The 20,121-nt window shown below is 32.6% G+C and overlaps 1 protein-coding gene across 3 annotated transcripts in view; it reads left to right on the top strand.

The window, feature by feature from the left end:
* FBXL17 (F-box and leucine rich repeat protein 17) overlaps positions 1 to 20,121 on the top strand; it is a 503,612-nt gene that overhangs the window by 28,100 nt on the left and 455,391 nt on the right. For all 3 annotated transcript variants that reach the window (XM_087815480.1, XM_016221967.2, XM_087815479.1), the window contains exon 4: positions 1,431 to 1,562. In XM_087815480.1, the coding sequence (XP_087671606.1) occupies positions 1,431 to 1,562 (132 nt within the window). The remainder of the gene's footprint in view (positions 1 to 1,430; positions 1,563 to 20,121) is intronic.

Genomic DNA, 20,121 nt, shown 5'->3' with positions numbered 1-20,121 from the left:
ACTTGAAAGATTTTATTATAATAGTAATGGCTATTTTTTTAAAAATGTGAGGTAGGCAGAAAAGAAAAAAACACCCATTATTGCATTAATTAGATTAACCACTGTTAACACTTTGTTGTATATTTTAGTTTCTTTTCTATATACATATACCTATATGTATATTTAAATATGCACAATGTGTTTATAAAATTGGATTATACTATAAAAACATGTAAAATTTTAAATTTTAATTTTTGTTTTTACTTTGATTTTAATGGCTATATATTAATTTTATGAAAGTACCCTAATTCTTAAGCTTTTAAAAATTTTTTTCTTCTAATTTCGTATAGATAAATCTTACCAACACATCCTTAGTTAATTATTCCAACAGTTTATTATGAAAAAATTAACTATGTGGAAAATTTAAATATTACAATCAACACTTATATATCCACTGCTTAGATTATATAATTAATATTTTAGTATGCTTACTTTGTTATCTATCCAATTATCTATCCCTCTTTAGTTAATTTTTTAGTAGATATTTAGAAACGGAATCATGCATTTTCCAGGCACATTTTAATAGTTTTTAAAATTTATGGTAAGTAGCCCTTCAGGAAAATGTTTGTTATTAATTTACACTCTTACCAGTGGTTATTAGCATACTTTGAACCCTTGCCAACACTGGGTTTTATGGTTTTTATGTAACTTTTGGCTAATTTTTGATATACAGATTGTTACTAAAGTAAGTTTCTTAGAGTTTGCTTTGATAACCTAATCTCCACTGTGGATTTTGAAAAGAAATACATATACTTTGTTCTTTGTGATACTTACTTTTTTAAAAAATGGGAACATTGTGCTTGTTCATTAATTATTTAAGGTACAGTTGGGATTTCAGTCAGGAAATCACTAGTCTTTTTATTTTTAGTGTATGCACTATAGTGTGTAAATTGGATAAGCACTCTAATTAGAATATTTAGTTGTAGCATATTCAGACTTTTTTCTTTTTCACAGAGTAATTGAGCCGAAGGAAAGAAATGATTAATTGGAGCAGTCAGCAGTAGAACTAGAATCTCATGAATTAAATTCTTTCACTCACTGGCACTTTGTTTCACTTCTTGGACCTCTGTTTTATTCCTTGGACCAGTGTCCCACTTGATGTAACTGATATAAAGACTCAAGAAATGAAGATGTGAATTTGAAGTGTTAAGCAATCTAGGCATTTAGGTGGGCATATAGTGTGAGGGCGTTGAAGCAAGGAAATAGATGAGAAGGTGGAAAGGCTTACACAATACTTTTAAAAATTATAGATTGCTTCTATTTTATTGTAAAAGTTGTTTATAAACAATTAACTTTGGTATGGCTATTTAAAAAATTGTATGGAAATTTCACTAGACAATATGTTACCTTTGTTATTTTATAAGCATTTAGCCATATCTCTTTGTTCACAGCTGGGCTCAAAATGCAGAGAACTCAAAGATATTCATTTCGGCCAGTGTTACAAGATCTCAGATGAAGGCATGATCGTCATAGCTAAGGGCTGTCTGAAATTACAGAGAATATACATGCAGGAAAACAAATTAGTAAGTACTTATATCATCCTTGTACTTTTGATTTTGTTCCCGACCTTTGAATTCCTTATAACTTAGCTTATATATTTTCTTCTGCTTATTATTTTTGGTGGTTTAGAGACAAATATTACTTAATAGCAAGAATTCTCTTAAAACAATAATTTTACGAATTGATCCTCTAACTGTGTAGGTGCTTGTATGTGGCACTTGCATGACAGCCACTAACTCAGGTGTATTGGGGAAAAAAAATTTTAGTTGTAAAACAAGTTTGTGGTGGTAGTTTCATCTTACTCTCCTAGAGATTGTCATAATTCTGGATAGTAAGGATTTTTTAATATTCAGGAAGATGTACACTTGCAAAACAGAGCCTTTCACTAAGTGTGGTGAAAATGGGATTCAGTAAGGTGAGGCAGATAGTCTTGGTAATTACACAAATTTTATATTTCAAGCATACACCTGTGTAACTTATTCACACCGAATGTATTATATGTAATATATTTAAAGCCATTTAATTTTATTTTATTGAGATACAATTCACATATCATAAAACACACCCTTTTAAAATGTACAAGTCCATGATTCTAGTATATTCACAAAGTTGTGCAATCATCATCACTACTTCTAGAATATTTTCATTACCCCAGACAGAAACCCTATGCTCATTACCCATCAGTACCCACTCCCTGCTTCCTTCAGCCCCTGGCAACCAGCGGTCTGCTTTCTATCTCTGGGTTTGCCCGTTTCAGACGTTTCACATCACTTGACTCACACCACACGCGCTTTCTTTGTGTTTAGCTTTCGCTTTGCATAGTGTTTTCATGGTTCATCCCTGTTGTAGCATTTGACAGAGCTTCATTTCTTTTTTTAGGGCTCAATAATATTCCAAATCCATTTAATTTCAATTTAATAGATACATAGTACAGGTTAACAGAAAAAGTTGTCACTAGGGAGGTGCTGGTAGAGTTTTCAATGCTGAAAAAAAATGCACTGTAAAATAGGCAAGGCGGTCTTGAATATATTGCATATTTACAAAGAAGACTTGCTTTTTAATTGTGTCCCCAAAATAAAGAGATCATTTTGTGGCCCCTTGGAGTTAGTTTGTAAAATTTGATAAATATATCTTATATATTAATGTAAGTTTTGAAAGTTTTCCAGAAGCATCATCAATTCAAGTGAGATAATACTGTTTTAAAAGATTCCAGTTAGAAAAGTTGAAACACTGTGAATTAAAAGTAAATGCTTTTATTACCACACAGAATTATATTTGTCTCTGAAATTACATAGTAAAAATATTTTACTTTTCTCTTTCCTACATTTAATATAAACTTAATAATTACTCCTGAGGCGCTATGATCTTGTAGCGGGAGTAGGTCTTTTGGGTTAGAGAGACTGAGGTTTTGAATCCTGGTATCCACTTACTTGCTTTGTGACTCTGGGAAAGTTACTTAAGCTCTCTGAGCCTCATTTGCAAATGAGGTTGATACTTGACTTTTTTGCATGTTGTGGCTTTGTGGATTAAATGACATAATGTCCTTAAATTGTTCAGTACAAACTCTGACACATGAAAAGTCATAGTCTTTATGAGGCTATGATTATATTTGTTGTCTGTTCGTTTCCGCTTTATACTCAAGATAAATTAAAGGATGGTGATCCCAACTTAAAATTTTTGTATTCATCACATAATGGAAATATTTCTTTAGTGAATATTATTTGTTTTCTTGTTGAGTAAACACAGAGGAACATTTTTCTTGACACATTAAAATTTTTAGCTAGCGGTTTCCCAAAGTAATTTAACTGTATATGTTTTGAAGGCTCTGGTTATATTCACATTAGGTTTTCCCTGATATTGTGGTCCTTTAAAAAGTTGTTATATACTTAAATACCAAGGGAATCAGTTGTGTATATAGGCTTATTTAGTAAGTATTTGACTTTATTGGAAATTTGAAGTACTTTAGCCAGATATTAAAGACAGTTCAGTTTAATAAAGTTTTTTTTCTTTTTCTTCAGTTTAAGGCTCTTAGGGAAATTGAGAATGCTTTGAACTCTTTATATTGGATGGTTGAGTTACTCATAACTCACCTTCCACAGGAACTTTGCTTCGTGTTTTTGGAATTTATGAAATAAGGAGAATATTTTAATTACTTGCAAAACTACAGTTTTAAGTAGTTGGATTAACTCTGATAAGTGTTATTATTAGTCATTTAACAATGAATATTTTAAATAGGGTAAATAGAAATGATAGTAGTCTGGTTAAAGGCAAATAATATTTATGCAGATATATAATTTATATTGTATATATCATTACAAACAGGAAATATAGACATGGTTAAATAGGACATATATTTTGAATTAATAACTAATAGAAATAGTTAGGAGAATACTGTGTCTGAAAGGATGCCAATAGAATTTAACTTCTGTAAATATTAATCATTAGCCAAATTATTTTGCTAATTCTCTTATTAAATTGAATTTTTTCAAAAGTTTTAGAGCTTCATTATGTAGTCTATATAGCATCATAGCATAGTGTTTTTATTTAAATATAAACTTTGTTGACTTTAAAATATCAAATTGGTTGTTTTTATACATTGGCAGTATTTGAATATACTTTTCCCCCCATGTTATATTTTGGCCTTTAGGTGGCAGCATTGTCTTTGTACATTTCAGTGACATCTTTTTTGTGTCCTTAATATAACTGTAAAGATACAATGCTTGTACATAGTTTCTGCAGATATTATGGTGTATTTTTAATTTTTGTTCTTTAGGTGGTTTTAATGGTAAATTTTTTTTATTAAAATGATTTGAATTATTAGTTGCAGCTAGAATGTTAAAAGATGAACTTGCTATTTTACACAAGGTAGCAAGATACTCAAACATGCTTATTTGTGACACTGATTTAGGTAAGATAAACTTGAGAATAGTGGAAGGATTCCTGTGTTTACCAGAGGGAAAACTTTTATTCAGGTGGAAATTGAGGACAGTGACTTGACATTTTAAGGCTCAAATGAATTATGGCGAGACAAAGAATGGAGGATTTACATCTAAAATCTTTCCAAAAGAGAATGAGTTTCTGTTTTAGTCATTTTCGAGTTAGACAGGTGCCATGCGCCTATATGGATGTATTTTGCGTTCACTATAAAACTCTTGTATAGAATCTAGAAATAGACTTGAGGAACACAGCTACAGTGAGGATCTAGTATATTGTATACGCTGTTTCCCTGCTTCTAGTGATAGCTTTCATATCACTTCTCTGCAATACTTACTCTAGGTTATTTTAAAAGCATATTTAGTTTGTGGGTATAGTTATTGATAACCTAGGGACCTCATTAAGTATATTCTCTCTGCTTTTTTACTTTTTGGACAGAGGAGCTCTTTGGGCAGTTTTTAATTCAGTTGTAAAATGATGGGGCCAGATAGATTATCTTGTCATTTGTTATCCAATCTGATGTTTTAAAGTACTTTACTAGGATTTTATGAATTATTATGAGAATAGCTTCTATCCTCAGTCCTGTGGTCATCATATCTGATACTAGGTCTGTATGTGTTGTATGTATTTGTTTTTTAAAATATCTTCTACTTTGTAGAGTTGAGTTGTGAACTAGTATAGATTTCTGAATTATCAAGAAAGTAGTAACGTATTATGAATAGATTTTAGAAAGTTTTAGGGAAGTGTTAAATGTTTCCTGATTAAGACTTGATTTCCTGAAAGTTAATTGTGACCTTTTATTTTATTTCAACCTCCTGGTGAATTGTTATTTTACTAGTATTATAATTCTGTGACATCTCCTAGAGTCCTTTGGCTGCTGCTGCAACATTATTTGTAACGTTTTTTATTGCTCTTAATTTTATTATCCTTTGGAAGCTTACACAGATGACACAGGATCTGAATTCACCTCTAGGCTCTCTTCTTCCAGGTTGGAAGCATTTAAGGGGTGATTGAGGCAAATATCATGTTTGAATCAAACTGAACTCCATTCCTGCCTTGATCCTGCAGTTTTTCTTACTCATGTGATTTGGGTTACCTTAAATTTTGTGTGTGTTTGCATAAAGGGTATAATACTACTTCAGACATGCTCTTGTGAGAATCAGACTAAATGAGATTAAGAGGGAAAGTACCAAATGTGTTTCGTGGTCCCAAATATAAGACATCTTCAGTAAGGGTTACTTTTCTTCCTCTCCCTACCAGAGTTTGCTTTCTGGAGCCACCAGTTTGAATTGGGCTGTGTTAGTGCCTAATATCACCTGTTGTGTTCTTATTTAACCCATTAGCTTACCTGCAGTTTAATTCTTCTTTGCTGCTTGCTGTGATTTGAGACTCTTGCAGTAGCTAAGTAAGTAGGGTGGTAGTCGGCTGGGTTATGTGAATAGCAGTAGTTAATTCAGCATTATAGGAAGGCTTGTGTTTCCCCACTCTCTTACTTTCCCACTCAAAGTTCATACACTGAAGGATTAGGTCCTCTCCTCAGTTTTCCTCCTACACTCCTGATATCTTATTTCTCAAGCATTCCCAAGTGAGTTTACTTGTAATCTCAGATATAAATAATTTACATTTGTGAGGGATTCCGTTTTAACTTCAGCTTCTAAAGCCTCCCAGGGTAGATATTCTTTTTCATTGCCCCATCCCTTCTTTTTTTTCCCTTTCTTTAACTATTTTTATTGATTTTTAGAGAGAGAAGACCAGAGAGGGAGAGGGAAACCTCGATGTGAGAGCATAACATCGAGCGGCTGCCTCCTGCGTACCCTGTGCTAGGGATTGAGCCTGAAACCCGGGCACGTGCCCTGACCGGGAATTGAACCAGCAGCCTTTTGGTGCACAGGCCGACGCCCAACCGTCTGAGCCACTCCGGCCAGGACACCCTTCCCTTCTTAATGGATAAGGCATTTACTTGCACACAGAGTGGTAGTTTCCAGTGAACAGTGATGCATGAATGTGGCACTCTAAAGAAGGGGACCTAAAGATACTGAACTTCATTTAATTGTTGTGCACTACATTTCAGGATTTTGCTGTCATTTGTTGATTTTAAAAAATATTTAATAGTAGTTACCTTTTATCGATTATTTATAGTATACTAGGCACTATGCAATTTTACGTAATTAATCCTCACAACTACCATGTGCGGTAGCTTATTTTGACTCCATTTTACAGATGAGTAAATTGAGGCTTAGAGAAATTAAGTAACAACAAATAAGCGTCAAAGTTAAGATTCTAACCCAGATCTGTTTAGATTCCCAAACCTTTGTCCCCAAGCCCCTTTGATTGCATGGATAATTACAGAGGGGGCTAATCCATGTGTCACTGAACCAAGCAGTAATTTCCAAACGGCATTATGTCCTGTTAAAACACTGACAGGTAGTGTGAGACATCAGAGGAAGGAGTTAATTATTAGCATGAGCAGATCTTTTTGCTAGGATGACAGCTGACTTCAGGGGAAGCAGTGAGTACCAATGGAGATATATTAAAATCTTTTCTGGGAAAATTAGTAAAATTATCAAAGCAGAAAACTCTCTTCAAGATAGTGTTTAATGTTGATCTTAATCCTTTACAAATATGAACATAATTAACTTTAATAGAATTGTATTCTTTATGTAAAAATTTGTACTTTGCAAAGTCATAGTGTTTTATATTTTTTGTGAAATTAGGATTCAGCTGCTAATACTATTTCGTTTTTGTCCAGCATATTTAAAGAAATTTTGATGGATTAATGAACTAACTTTCTACTCTGTTCCTTTACACTATTTCAAATGATCATTCAGTTTAGTTAACATTTGAGTACCTACTACGTGCCAGGCACATATGAGAGGAGTTGAGAAATTAAAAAAGACTTATACTGCCAAAGAGAGGAGATGTTGGTCCAGGCTTAAGTGCTATGGAAGTGCCAATTATAAAAATAGTTACTTATGTGAAAGGTAAGGGAGGAATCAGGAATTCTATAAATAGCAGGTGATGTTTGAACCGGGTCTTGAATGATATATAAGGATATGATGATTGTGAAGCAAGCAACATTTTTTTTGGGAAGAGTGATTGCAGTTGGGAGAAACAGCATTAACAAAGACAGGCATCAGGAAAATAGGTGGAATGTTTAATAAGTGGTGTGTGTTGCAGTGAGATTAGCTCTATAGGCAGGGTGGGGAGGGGAAAGGAAGGTAGGGACCAGGTTGTTAAGTTTCTTGAGTCTTATGCTGAGGGATTTGGATGTCTCTAGATAACGGGGATTATAGTGTGGGATTTCATCAAATGTGAAACAGGATCATAGGTTTGGGTTTTTAAGCTATTTCTTAAATTTTGAGAAATTAGGGAAAATACAGAATACTAGAAAGAGTAATAAAACCTGCACGCCTGTTACCCAGACAGGGACAGTTACTCACGTTTTGTTAATTTGTTTCTCCTTCAGCTGGGTAAGCAAGTAAACTGCAGGTCTCTGTTGTTTTGCATCCAGTGTCATCTCATTTTATGCCTTTAGAGGCAACTACTATGATGATCCAAAATGCTTTAAACATTAAAACATCTTTAACATACGTGACATCATGAACAATAATGTTGTATTGTTTAGTTTGTCATCACATACAGTTTATGTCTGATGTTATCTGGTTAAATATCTGGTCTCACAAAGTAAATATCAGTGTGTAATTTGAATTTTTTCTTTTAAGTTGTTTTTGAGGTCCAGCATAATGAATATCTAATTAATCTTTTTTAACCGTTAGTGTTCTATATGTGTATATTTGTCTTGCTTCTTCATTCCCTATTGAAGGATTTAGATGGCTGCTGGTGCTTTATCATCATAGGCAGTGTTGCAGGAAAATTCCTGTGCAAGTCTCTCGTGCTTATTTGTAAGAATTTCTCCAGGATATATACCTAAAAATGTAATTATAGGGAGCTAAGATATGTATACTTTCAAATTATTACTAGATCATGACAAATTGTCCTGAGTAATTGAGATCATGATTCACAGGTGTTTCTTTCTGATAGATTGTCAACTCTTTTGAGGGCAGGAAGGAATCTAGTTGTCTTTTTATCCCACTCCTCCTGTTGGCACATAATAGATGTTCAGTAAATGTTAGTTTAGTGACAAATGGCTTATGACAGACCTGAACATGCCTTTAAAAATGTATTTCTTCAAGTATTTTGGGAACTGCTTTGAAAAGAAGATGAATTTGATTATATAAATAAAGGGTTGAAAAATAGCTAAAAGATGCAGAGTCAGTAGTTTTTTGACTTTTCTGGTAAGTGAATTTCTTTGATCTTAGAAGTTACTGTATGAGTGATGCCATTTTTTATGCATCAGATTTACCCAGCCATTGTCATTAATATACTCAAGGAGTAGTTTTTAGGGCAGTTGTTTTTAACAACATACAGTTCTGATAAACTGGAACATAATTTTTATTCTTGTCAAAATTACATTGACTTGTACTTTCTTATCAGTAAAATTGGTTTTATTTTATTGAAGTGATTTTTGAAAGATCCACTTTAAGGACAAAAGTTACTTGGCAGACAAATACATTGAAAAAATGTTAAAATGTTACTTGGCAGATTTTTCAGTATGAAAAATAAATATGTTACTCATTTATATTCTTTACTAAAGGTTGACCTCTCACTCTCTTTTTTGATCTATTGGTGTCTTTCTCCTATGGGTATCTTTTGTATCTACTACGTATCCTGGTTTTTTAAAAACATAAATGAATTGTATTCTATCATTTGAAAAGCATAGAAAATCGTAAAGAATGAACGTGTGTGCATGTGTTTTCTTCCCCTGTGTAACAGAGTAAAGTCGAGGGCAGGCAGTAACTTAGGTAATATCCAAATAATTTTTCTTTGGAATTCATTACTTGTTTTACCTAGCATATTTGCCTAATTATATTAGTTAGATTTATTCCTAGTGTTGGAGTTTTTTTGCTGGTCTTATATTCTACTTAAATATTCTATAGTTTATATATGTGTGTATATATTATATATATATTTTAAAACATATATAATTTTGTTTACTTTCTTTTGTGACTGCATGCTAAAAAAATCAGAAAGAGATTTGGAGCAAATCAAATTATCTCAGACATAAGTACTGTTTCTGGCTTTGTGCTCAAGTGTTGGCAATAGGAGATGGTTGGTTGAGATAAAGAGCCAAGTCTTTAGACTTAGTAGGTAGAAATTTTATAAGATTGGCTGGCAGTGGGATGCTGGGAGTATGTTAAGTCTGTCATTTATGAGCACATATTCTTCAGCTACCTTTCTGGACTGTCAGTCACTAAGTGAGATGTATTGTTTGGATCTAGGGAGAAATTTTGGCTTATATTTTTCTTTACTTACAGTAATGAGTCTTAGACTATCCAAGACTTAATACCATTTATTATTTTAATGGGTAGGCTTAAGAGGAGAAAAATTAGTTTTGCTTTGTTTTATTTTTAAGAGTTGTCTTTCTGAATATCGTTTATAAACTGTAGTTGCATCTGGCTTCCTGGTGATAGGATGCTTCTTTTCTAGCATTTTCTTGTAGTTATTATAAAAAAATATGTTATCATGCAATGCTGTGCCTCTTGGGCTGTCACCAGGTGATCTTCTCTTCAGGCAAAAGCTAAGCATGTCTTGCTCCCATCTAGGCATCCTGTTTGGTGAGTACCGTTCCTATTCTTGTGGCAGATTTTGCTTGTTTGTTACCTAGGTTGGCTTCCTTTTCTGTTTTCCTTGAAGTTCTTGTTAAAGGTCTGACATGAAGTTGCCCCCTGGGCAATAAGTTGAAGGATGAATAGATATGAGAGTGTTGGGTTAAATTCTTTTCCTTGGATTGAATCTTCTGGTTTTTAGTAGCTGAGAAGTTGAAAAGCCAGGTGAAAGATGAAATCTGTTCTACTTTGATATTTATTTCTTTTTAAACCCTTCTATGCCATCTTATTTTGTGTAGCCGCATTTAGGTTGCAGACAAGATCAATATAGTCTTGTTCTTTAGTGTTGCACTTTGGTATTTTTGGTTTCTAAAATGTGATAGAAGTGGGTTACTTCAGGAGTGTTTTGGGAGTAGAAAATTTGTAGTGTCTATTATCGGGTTTTCATGGACATAAAATATGTGTTTATGATTCACTTTAGTATGACATATAAATGAATATATTGAGAATTTGTAATAGAAATAAAGATAATTTTAAATCAGAGTCCTTCTGTTTGAACTCTGCTAGAGTGGTTATTCTTACTTGTTTTTCTCTTATTGAATATATCTATAAAATTAAAATTTTTTAAAAATTACAATTGACATTCAATATTATTAAATATATCTTTGATAAAGTAAAGAAGATATATATTTATATTCATTGTTGTTTAAATGCAAATATGAATGCCTATAGGTTATAAAATTATTTGTATCATGTTATGCTGGCTTTTCAGTTTGACTCCTCTGAACATGGTAGAATTAGGTGATTTGTAGATTCCCTGAATGGGGAATCAGCAATATCTTTTCATGTCTTTTGACTAGGTTAATGTTAACTTTAAATATTTGAAGATAAAATTTAAGTAGTTTGATATTTCATGTATTTTAGTTGCTGCAGGGCACAACTTTATATACACACAATTTTGTATACCTCTTTTCCATTGATATAGTAATAAGTATTATATATCATATAATTATAGACATTTCCATTATGTAATCTATTATAATTTCAGTTACAATTGTTTTAAGCTTATGAGTGAAGATTATTAATGGAAAATAGTGTAGAAGGTACAAATATATTGTATATTCCTCTGAAATTTAGTCATGACCCAAGAGATTTCCAAAGATTGACTTTTCAGCCTATCCACATCCAGGAATGCTCTTGCAGGAATCCTTTTGCTAAAAATACTCCTTTCTTCATTTCAGAAATCTGTAGTGCCCAACAAACTTCAAAGATTTTTTCAATTACTAGTCTCTATTCTTATTTCATTTTTAATTAGTACATTTACTCTTCATTTTCTCTTACCATTTTGCTATCTTCCATTATGTGTTCATTGCCTTCAAGCTCAGCTAAATATTTTTTGTCAAACATTAAAAATTTTACCACATTTATTACTTTCTAGTATTCTGTCTGCTTCGTGTATTTAACTGTATTTTATTAACCCATTGATAATTTGTTGTAGTTTCGAGGCTTTTGTTTAGTAATGTTAAGTTTCTTGAAATTGGGGATGATGATGTCTTTTTAAAAAAAATCTATATGTAGTAACTGACTGTATATTTGTCAGTGTTTTGCTACATGGTTAGTTGTTAGGACTTCTTTTTAAAATAATGTTTTTTAATTTATTGGTTTGAGAGAGAGGAATGGGGGGGAGAGAAACATCGGTGTATTGCTCCACTCACTCACACACTCACTGGGTGATTCTTGTATGTGTCCTCACCTGGGATCAAACCTACAACCTTGACATATGGGGAGGATGCTGCAGCCAACTGAGCTACCCGGCCAGGGAGGATATCTTAAAAATTAAATATTTTTGAACAAAAATTCCGAAGTTTCTCTAAAGGACTGTTAATAAAGATGAATCATCCTATACTCAAGTCCTTTGGGTTTATAGTTCTGGAAAAATTCTCTTTGCAATAAGGAAGAAAACTTGAAAAATTAACATTTTTAATGAGACACATGCCAGTAACTTTAATATGATTATTTATACTTTGACATGTACATACAATATAGCTTTTAGGACATGAGATTAAAATTTTGTTAACAACTGAATTGGTGAAATATGGCTCATTCTATAACAGTGTCAAGAGCTGCTTCATTAGTGTTTATACCAGAAAAATGGCAATGATAGTTTGAGGAAGTAAAATCCCAAATAAGTCTGCCCTCCTCAAGAATTAAGTAGTTTACATGAAATGAGTTTTTAAAAGTGAATGTTGAAACTTTGACTCTAACATTTTTTAATTGCAGATTACCTGGTATATATTTTCATGTCTTGGTTTATATCCCATTGAAGATATTTGATTTAAGTGCTTCCACCAATGCATTTTCCCTTTTTTCTGCTTTCAGACAACCCTAACAAAAATCTCTAAGGACTGCTAAGAATTTGGTCTTTTTTTCTTTTGTCATACTTTAATCACATGATTCTTGAAAAGATGAATGTTACCAGCTTGCCTATATGGTTGAGTTTATTTAGAAGAGCTTGATTTTATTGTTGCAGTTTAGAAAGAGATAAACACTGTATAATATTTGGTACATATCTTGGTTTCTTGGTACCAACAAAGTGCACCAAGTGTATCTGATATAAAATTTCATTAGAACATTGAAATTACATGCTTTGAGAGTATTAAAACATGCAGAAATCACACTGATAGGTGTTTTTAAAAATACTTTGCATAAAATTCTTAGTTTTTAATATCATAAATAAGTTCCATATATTTTATTATTTTTTCTTTAATACGTTCTAGTAGTTTTGTAGAATCAAAAATTGTAGAAAGAATATCTAAAAAGAAACATAAAGCCCAGTAGGGCGTGGCTCAGCAGTTGAGCATCGACCTAGGATCTAGGAGATCCGGTTCTGTTCCCTGTCAGGGCACATGCCCGGGTTTCGGGCTCAATCCCCAGTAGGGGGCGTGCAGGAGGCAGCCGATCAGTGACAACTCTCTCATCATTGATGTTTCTATCTCTCTCTATCTCCCTCTCACTTCCTCTCTCTGAAATCAATAAAGATATACTTAAAAAAAACACAACAAAACAAAATAACTGCTCTTTAAAAAAAAAAAGTAAAAAGAATCATAAATACGTATCTTGTTAGAATAATGCTATTTGTTTTTTCATTTTCTTAGAAGATTGTCATTTGGAAGATTGAAGGAAAAAAAAAATTGGCCTTGTATTGATTCAGCCAACCATATTGTTTAACCTTGGATTAATTTGTGTTTTTTCAATATGGAAATGATTTTTTCCCTAGTAGACCTAGATGGCTTTCTTCCATAAAGTCCAAGTATATAGGAGTCATCTATATTAAAGTCTATTTAAAACGATAACACTTTTTCATATATACTTTATAGGATAATATTTTTAGATTACAGAATCAAGAATAGTTTTTTTTTAAAAAAGAATATAATTATACTGGTTGCTGGCCTGTATAGGAATAGGAGATATGTCACATACAGTCTTTCCCATAGTAGTAAATCATTTTCAATCCAGTATATACATTTTCCCAGTGTCACAGGTTAATTCTTCAGACTTGTGCCTTTCCCCTTTCTGTCAAGGCATACCTTTTTCAGCTGTTGTTGAAATTTCCTCCATTTATTGAAATCAACGTGTAACCACCCTAATGCTTACTCCCACCTTTGAGATTCTGTATTTGTACATGTCTAAGGTTAATTATTATTTTTTATTCATTATATTAAAGGTACATTAAATTTGCATACATATCTTACTGGTCGTGTTCTTCCTTCTTCTGACTTTACTTTTAAAAAGTTAAGAAAAGTCCTATTTCTTAAAAAAATAAATAAAAGATAGTGACTTAACCTTGAAAGTGATCTTAGAAGCCTGTTAAACCAGTTTCCTGCAAATCCCTTTGCTGCATGCCTGATAGTGAGCCCTCTGTCATTGTGCATGTGTTGTTTAGGGTAGGTTTATTAATAGATGAATATTCAAGAACCCATGTAGTATTTTAATGGCAGTTGAAAAATTGTTATTAAAATGATGCCAACATGATATCTGACCAGATTTTCCTACTTTCTAGGATTTAAAAATAATTATTTTTAAAATTTATCTTTATTGTTGGAAGTATTATGGATGCCCCCTTTTTTAATGCCTTAAAAAAAGTTTACATATACTCATCCCATTATTTAAAAAAGACTAGAAGATCTTTTTTTCAGTGCTAACTTACACTAAATCAGTATAAGAATCAGTAATTTGACAGTTGAAATGATAGTCTCTTGTGAATATGTGAATTGTTTTTGGGGACCTTTCCATCTTGGACAGTGTATGGCAATACCCACTCAACAGTGGCCCTCGTAAAACCCTCGTGGTTTCATTTACTATTAACATGCTCTTTGACAGCTGGCCTTTACTAATCTCACATCAGGGTCTGAAATTTTTTCCTTAAAGCTGCATAGTGGAATTACAATACATTGTGTCCTTTGTTGTCTCCTGGAGAGGGATTTAAACAAACTTTCTAGCGCTTGTTGAATATGTATTTCATAGTAACCACCATGAAGTCTGCAGCGTTTAAGGAGATGAAGAAGCAGAGATAAAAGGTACACATTCAAGAGGGCTTGGTTTCACAGTTGGTGCATAATCCTTTCTGCTGTCATTGGTACCTAACCCTGTACCTACCAGAACAAAAGACACTGAATTGGAAATTGTGGGAGCTGGGGAACATTCGGTTGGCAGCCCATCGCCTGGCCCACGGCGTTGTCAGGCCTCAGTTCGATGCCCTTTATTCTTTCTGACAGATGTGAGGTGGGTCTGTGAGGGGGAAGTCATTACTAGAGAGAGGGCAGTGTCAGATCAAAAGTAACCCGTGATCAAACAAGGTAAAGGGCTGTGGAAAATACGCTCTTTCTGGCCTCAACACCTGCCTGATCACTGAAGGGAATAGTCCTGTGTGTCAGAGCAAGTTGATTTTCTTTGATGTACAGTGAATTAGAAGTCAGAATGGGAGCTTACGTGGCGTGCAGAAGACTTTTACTTCCTTTTCTTGAGCAATTTGGGTGTTTAAACTTTTTACTTTAATTATCTAGAAGTTATAGAAGTCATTCTCTGTTAAATAAAATATTAAAGCTTATCCATACTTTGTTATCACTATATATTTAGAGATAGTACTAATAAGCAAACAAGTTTCAATGTAGTATGGAACAAGCTTTATAAGTCACCAAACTCTTCATTTCTTTCATGCATCTAATTATAACTTTAATCAAAGCATTTGTATAATTATCATGGTGGATACAAAGTGGATACAAAGTGCTGAGTTTGGCACATAGTAAGTCCCTTCATTGTAAAATTTTGGAAGTTCCTTCACTAAGTAATTTCAAATAAATTTGAATTAACTCTTTTCCCAAAAGTACTTGTTATTATATTTTCTTTAAAGGTAACCCTTTCTAATGCAACCAGTTGAAAGAAAATTTAAAGAGACAGCCTTATTGGGGTTTTGTGTGTATGCTTTTTCTTTACCCTTTCATCTTTAGAGGTATTTGACTAAAGTCTAGAAGAGGGGTGATATTTTTATCTTCTACTAGCTTGCTATGTGATTAAGTTGACAATTGAGGCATATTTCTAAAAAATTCAATTGTGGTATTTTCCTTTATATTAAGAGTATATTTGACTGTTACTAGATTTCATTGTCTCAACTTTTGTTATTTTAAATATTGCTGAATTTCATTTAGGTTCATAAATAAGTCAATAGTCATTTTGTCCTCAAATTCTAGAAATAAGAATTTATTTGAAATTCCTGATTTCCCAGTAAGAAGAATAATGAATCTTAGTGCTCCAGTCTTTTAAAAGTGACTTTTAATTGAATAATCTGTCTGACTATTCATCTTTGCATTAAGTCACATATTTGTTTATTTTTGATACACTTAAATAAACTAAATCTTCTTTCTTACATTTATGTATATAAAACAATATAAAAATAATATATACTATGTTGTGTTACCTTCAAATTAAATTAGTATAGGACTTTGAGATTACTGTTAGCCATAAATATATTTTAATGCTTGAGAAATTTTAGAAAAATGTCTTTGAGCAGACTTATTATAAGTAATGATATTTCCAGTTTGTCTTTTAAACAAATTTTGCTTGTAAATTGTCATGAAATATATTTATTTAGGGCCTCTTTAAAGTAGTTAGACAGGAGTTCTTATGTAGGCATTGATGTGTTAAAATTTTTAAATTTGGAATAACATGTCTCATAAATTAAGATTCTGTATTTATTTTTGAAGCTTTTGACATTTAAGAAATCTTAATACAGATGTATTACACAATCTAAATACAATTAGACTCATTTTTTATTTGCTTTTGATTTTTTAAATATATTTTTCCTGAACTGTCTCTGAAGGATTGCAAATTGAAACCAATATGATAATATTACTCTGACTTAGGGAGAATAATTTTGTTTGTGTCTTGGTTCCCTGAGGGCATCCCTCCAGTCTGTCCTTCAGTTTGAATATTAGCAGAAAGGATTTGAGTGTCTGATATTATAATGTTGAGAAGAAACATTTGTGAAAGGTAAAATTCTCAAAGAAAACATCATAATCTGGTTCATGGCATACCATCATAATTGGCCCATGCGTGATCTTATTTTCCTATAAAAGCTAATTTATCTAAATATTATTTAACCTTTACTCAAGAACTTTGTCTCTAAATCAGGAACTAGAATGTTACTAATAATTTTTACCTACCTCTGTATTCTTGCCTTCTCTCCTGACTCTGCTTCGGAGATGGTCACAAGTAACCAAAATATAGCCACTGTCTTGAATTTTATGCTGGTCATTTTCTCTACATTGTTACATTTGTTTTTATGCCTGAACAAAAAAATTGTTTAGTTTTTACTTGTTTTTAATCGAATACATTTCTGAAGAGGTCATTGATGATCTGGTAAAAGTAGTGCTTTAGCAGATAGTCTAATGTTTTATTTAGCAGTGACATAATTTAGTAAATTAATCTAAGGGAAGTATGTTTCTGAACTTAATACTATTTAAATCTAACTTTCAAGTTTAAGCTATTTATAACTTCAAGTGAGATTTAAGTTAGAGTTTCTGCTGTATTTTCATGTTTTAGGTTTTTAGATTAAATTTACTATATATGTTGACCCCTTGCATTTTGCATCTTTATTTATAAATTATGTTGATAAAATACGGAGCATGAGGTCCTTTCTTTCATAGTTTTCATTTCCTGCAATTGCAGCAATTTCTGTGACTTGATGTACAGGTTAGAAAAGTTATTGTTTTAGGTGAGGGAGTAGTTGGTCAGAAATATCCATTACCAGTTTGGTATGGGGGTAAGTGGATTTTAAGCTTACCAAGTGATGTTTATCTTTTTCTTATCAGCTGAGAGTGTCATTATTAATTTAATAAAAGCAACTGTCATTTTTATAAGGATAAAATGATTGTACTAAATTTCTTTGATTGGTAGATGTATTACTGATTCCATAACAGATTCTCAGAGGAAGAAAAGAAAAACTACATTAAATATTTGTGTTGATTTTAGGATTTCCTTCTTCCTGTAATTTCAGAGCTACTAATTTATAGAAAAATGAGTCTTTTTTTTCTAGCTTTGTTGATTAGATTGGTTAGTCGTTCAGTACTAATCTGATAACACAAGTTTTGGTGAAATCAGATCAAATGAAATATTTGCTTCACTACAGGTGGTTTTTCCTCCAGTTCCTATTTTTGAACGCGTAGTCTTTGTAAAATAAAAAGAAATATTTATATCTACCTTCATGCTTTTGCTCATTCTTTGGAAATGTGGTTATAACTAAGAATAGTCAATACTCAGAATGGTTATTTGTAAATATTGAGTGAGATAATTAATAAAATATTATTGGAGATCAAACTAGCACATTTCAGCTTTGATTGCAACAGATTTTCCCCCCCTGTTGTACAAGTTATCATTTTTATTCATTTACAAGAATGTGGAATATAGAATAAATTTTTGTACCAATCTCTACTTTTAGGAGATTTTACAGATGGAGAGCTCATGAATACATATTTGTGTATGTGTGTGTGTGTATTAATATAAAGTGGGTGAAGTGATTTCAAGTTAATGTAATATAAATTTAAAAGGGAGGTAATATTTTTTGTTTCCTTTTTCCTGTATGGTAATGGACTATGCTTCTTTGCTTTATGCAGTCTGAGAGGTTCATACTATTTGTCTTTGCCCTCTAAAATACGCCTTGGTGAGATTGCTTATAAATGGTAAATACAGTTGGCATGACGTGTTTAGGATTGTAGTTTGAGAAGCTTCAGATATTTCTTCTATTGAGGTTTATTTAATGTTTCATAATGTGTGGCACATCTAATGAAGCAAAACAGTAATAATCCCTTTCATGATTTTTGAAAGTATCAAATAATTTTATAAAGACATAATGGTATGATTTTTTGGTTTTTCTTAATGTACACCAGTCATTTGGATAATTTAATGGAAAAAGTTTTCACATGGTTTGCAGCATTCATTAAATACCTTGATTTAGCTCGGCCAGTGTGGTTCAGTCGTTGAACATCGACTCATGCATGTACCAGGAGGTCACGATTGGATTCCTTGTCAAGGCACATGCCTGGGTTGCGGGCTCGATCCCCAGTAGGGGCCGTGCAGGAGGCAGCCAATCGATGATTCTCTCTCATCCTTGACGTTTCTCTCTCTCCCTTTCTCTGAAATCAATACAAACATATTTTAAAAAATACCTTGATTTATACTACTTGGGAGAATAGAAGTTAAAGGTAGAGGTTAGAAAGTGAAGGGACATTTTATACCCTAGAAATTGATATTGAAGGCCTGGGAATGAACGCTGCTGTAGTTATAAGTGGTATAATGCTGAAAAATATATTCTCCTTGGCTCCTTTATTGGTTATTAGCTACATGGGTCAATTAATTTTTTTATAAATCCAACCTCGTACCGTTCACTTATTCACTCATTAAGCATTTATTGAGTACCAACCATACCACTGTGCTTCTAGACCCATTTTTCTTGGGTGATGCCAGCTCACTTACTTTATAGTAACTTAACTAACATGAGTGATTTCCTTCTATCTTGTATTTTCCTTTGTAAGAGCCTGCTGGGGAGGACAGGGATGCTGCGGTCGTAGTCATTGCTCCAGAGCCCGGATTCTTAGCCTTTCATATTGAATACTACATTTTAAGAGTATTAACTTGAAAATGATGGCATTTAGATAACATTTTACTTGCTAATTATGATAACTTCTAAGTTATTTCATCTTAGTTACCTAATTAAGTTGAAATATTTTGAAGGTTAAAATTAAAAGAGCTATTATATTATATTAAACATGGTATGTTTATTACAATGACTTGTTCTTTTTAAAAATATATTTCTATTGATTTCAGAGAGAGGAAGGGAGGGGGAGAGAGAGATAGAAACATCAATGATGAGAGGAAGTCATTGATTAGCTGCGTCCCGCACACCCCCTGCTGGGGATGGAGCCCGAAACCCGGGCATGTGTCCTGACTGGGAATCAAACCGCAGTCTCCTGGATCCTAGGTTGATGCTAAACCGCTGGGCCACGCTGGCTGGTCTTGTTCTTGGTTCTTTATAAAGATGCTTTGCTGTTAAAGAAAGACTTGTTCCACTGAGCCACTGTAATACTTGAGTAGTATATGGTTCGTAATCCTTGAATAATTAAATATAATGAATTGAGTTTTAGTATTATTCCATTTGGTTAATGTTTTAGTTGTGAGAATATTTATAAGGACACTGTCAACTATATCATATGGAGTCCTCCCTTACAGAGAAAGCTCAGTGAAATATTCCCTCTGGTCATAGTACTGGGGAAAGCTAGACTTCTGAGCAATTGTTTTCCTTTATTATTGCACTACTGTGAATTTTATAAAAGATGTTTGGTCTCCTTTTCCTCTTTGCTTTGGCATCTTGTTTTTCTTGTTTGGCATCTTGTTTTACATTCATTTTTGAGTGTATTTCCATGAACTACCT

The sequence above is a fragment of the Miniopterus natalensis genome, chromosome 3 (assembly GCF_054644295.1).
Source record: "Miniopterus natalensis isolate mMinNat1 chromosome 3, mMinNat1.hap1, whole genome shotgun sequence".
Taxonomy (NCBI): domain Eukaryota; kingdom Metazoa; phylum Chordata; class Mammalia; order Chiroptera; family Miniopteridae; genus Miniopterus; species Miniopterus natalensis.
The sequence above is the reverse complement of the archived record's forward strand: the minus strand, read 5'-3'. Positions and strand labels throughout refer to the sequence as shown.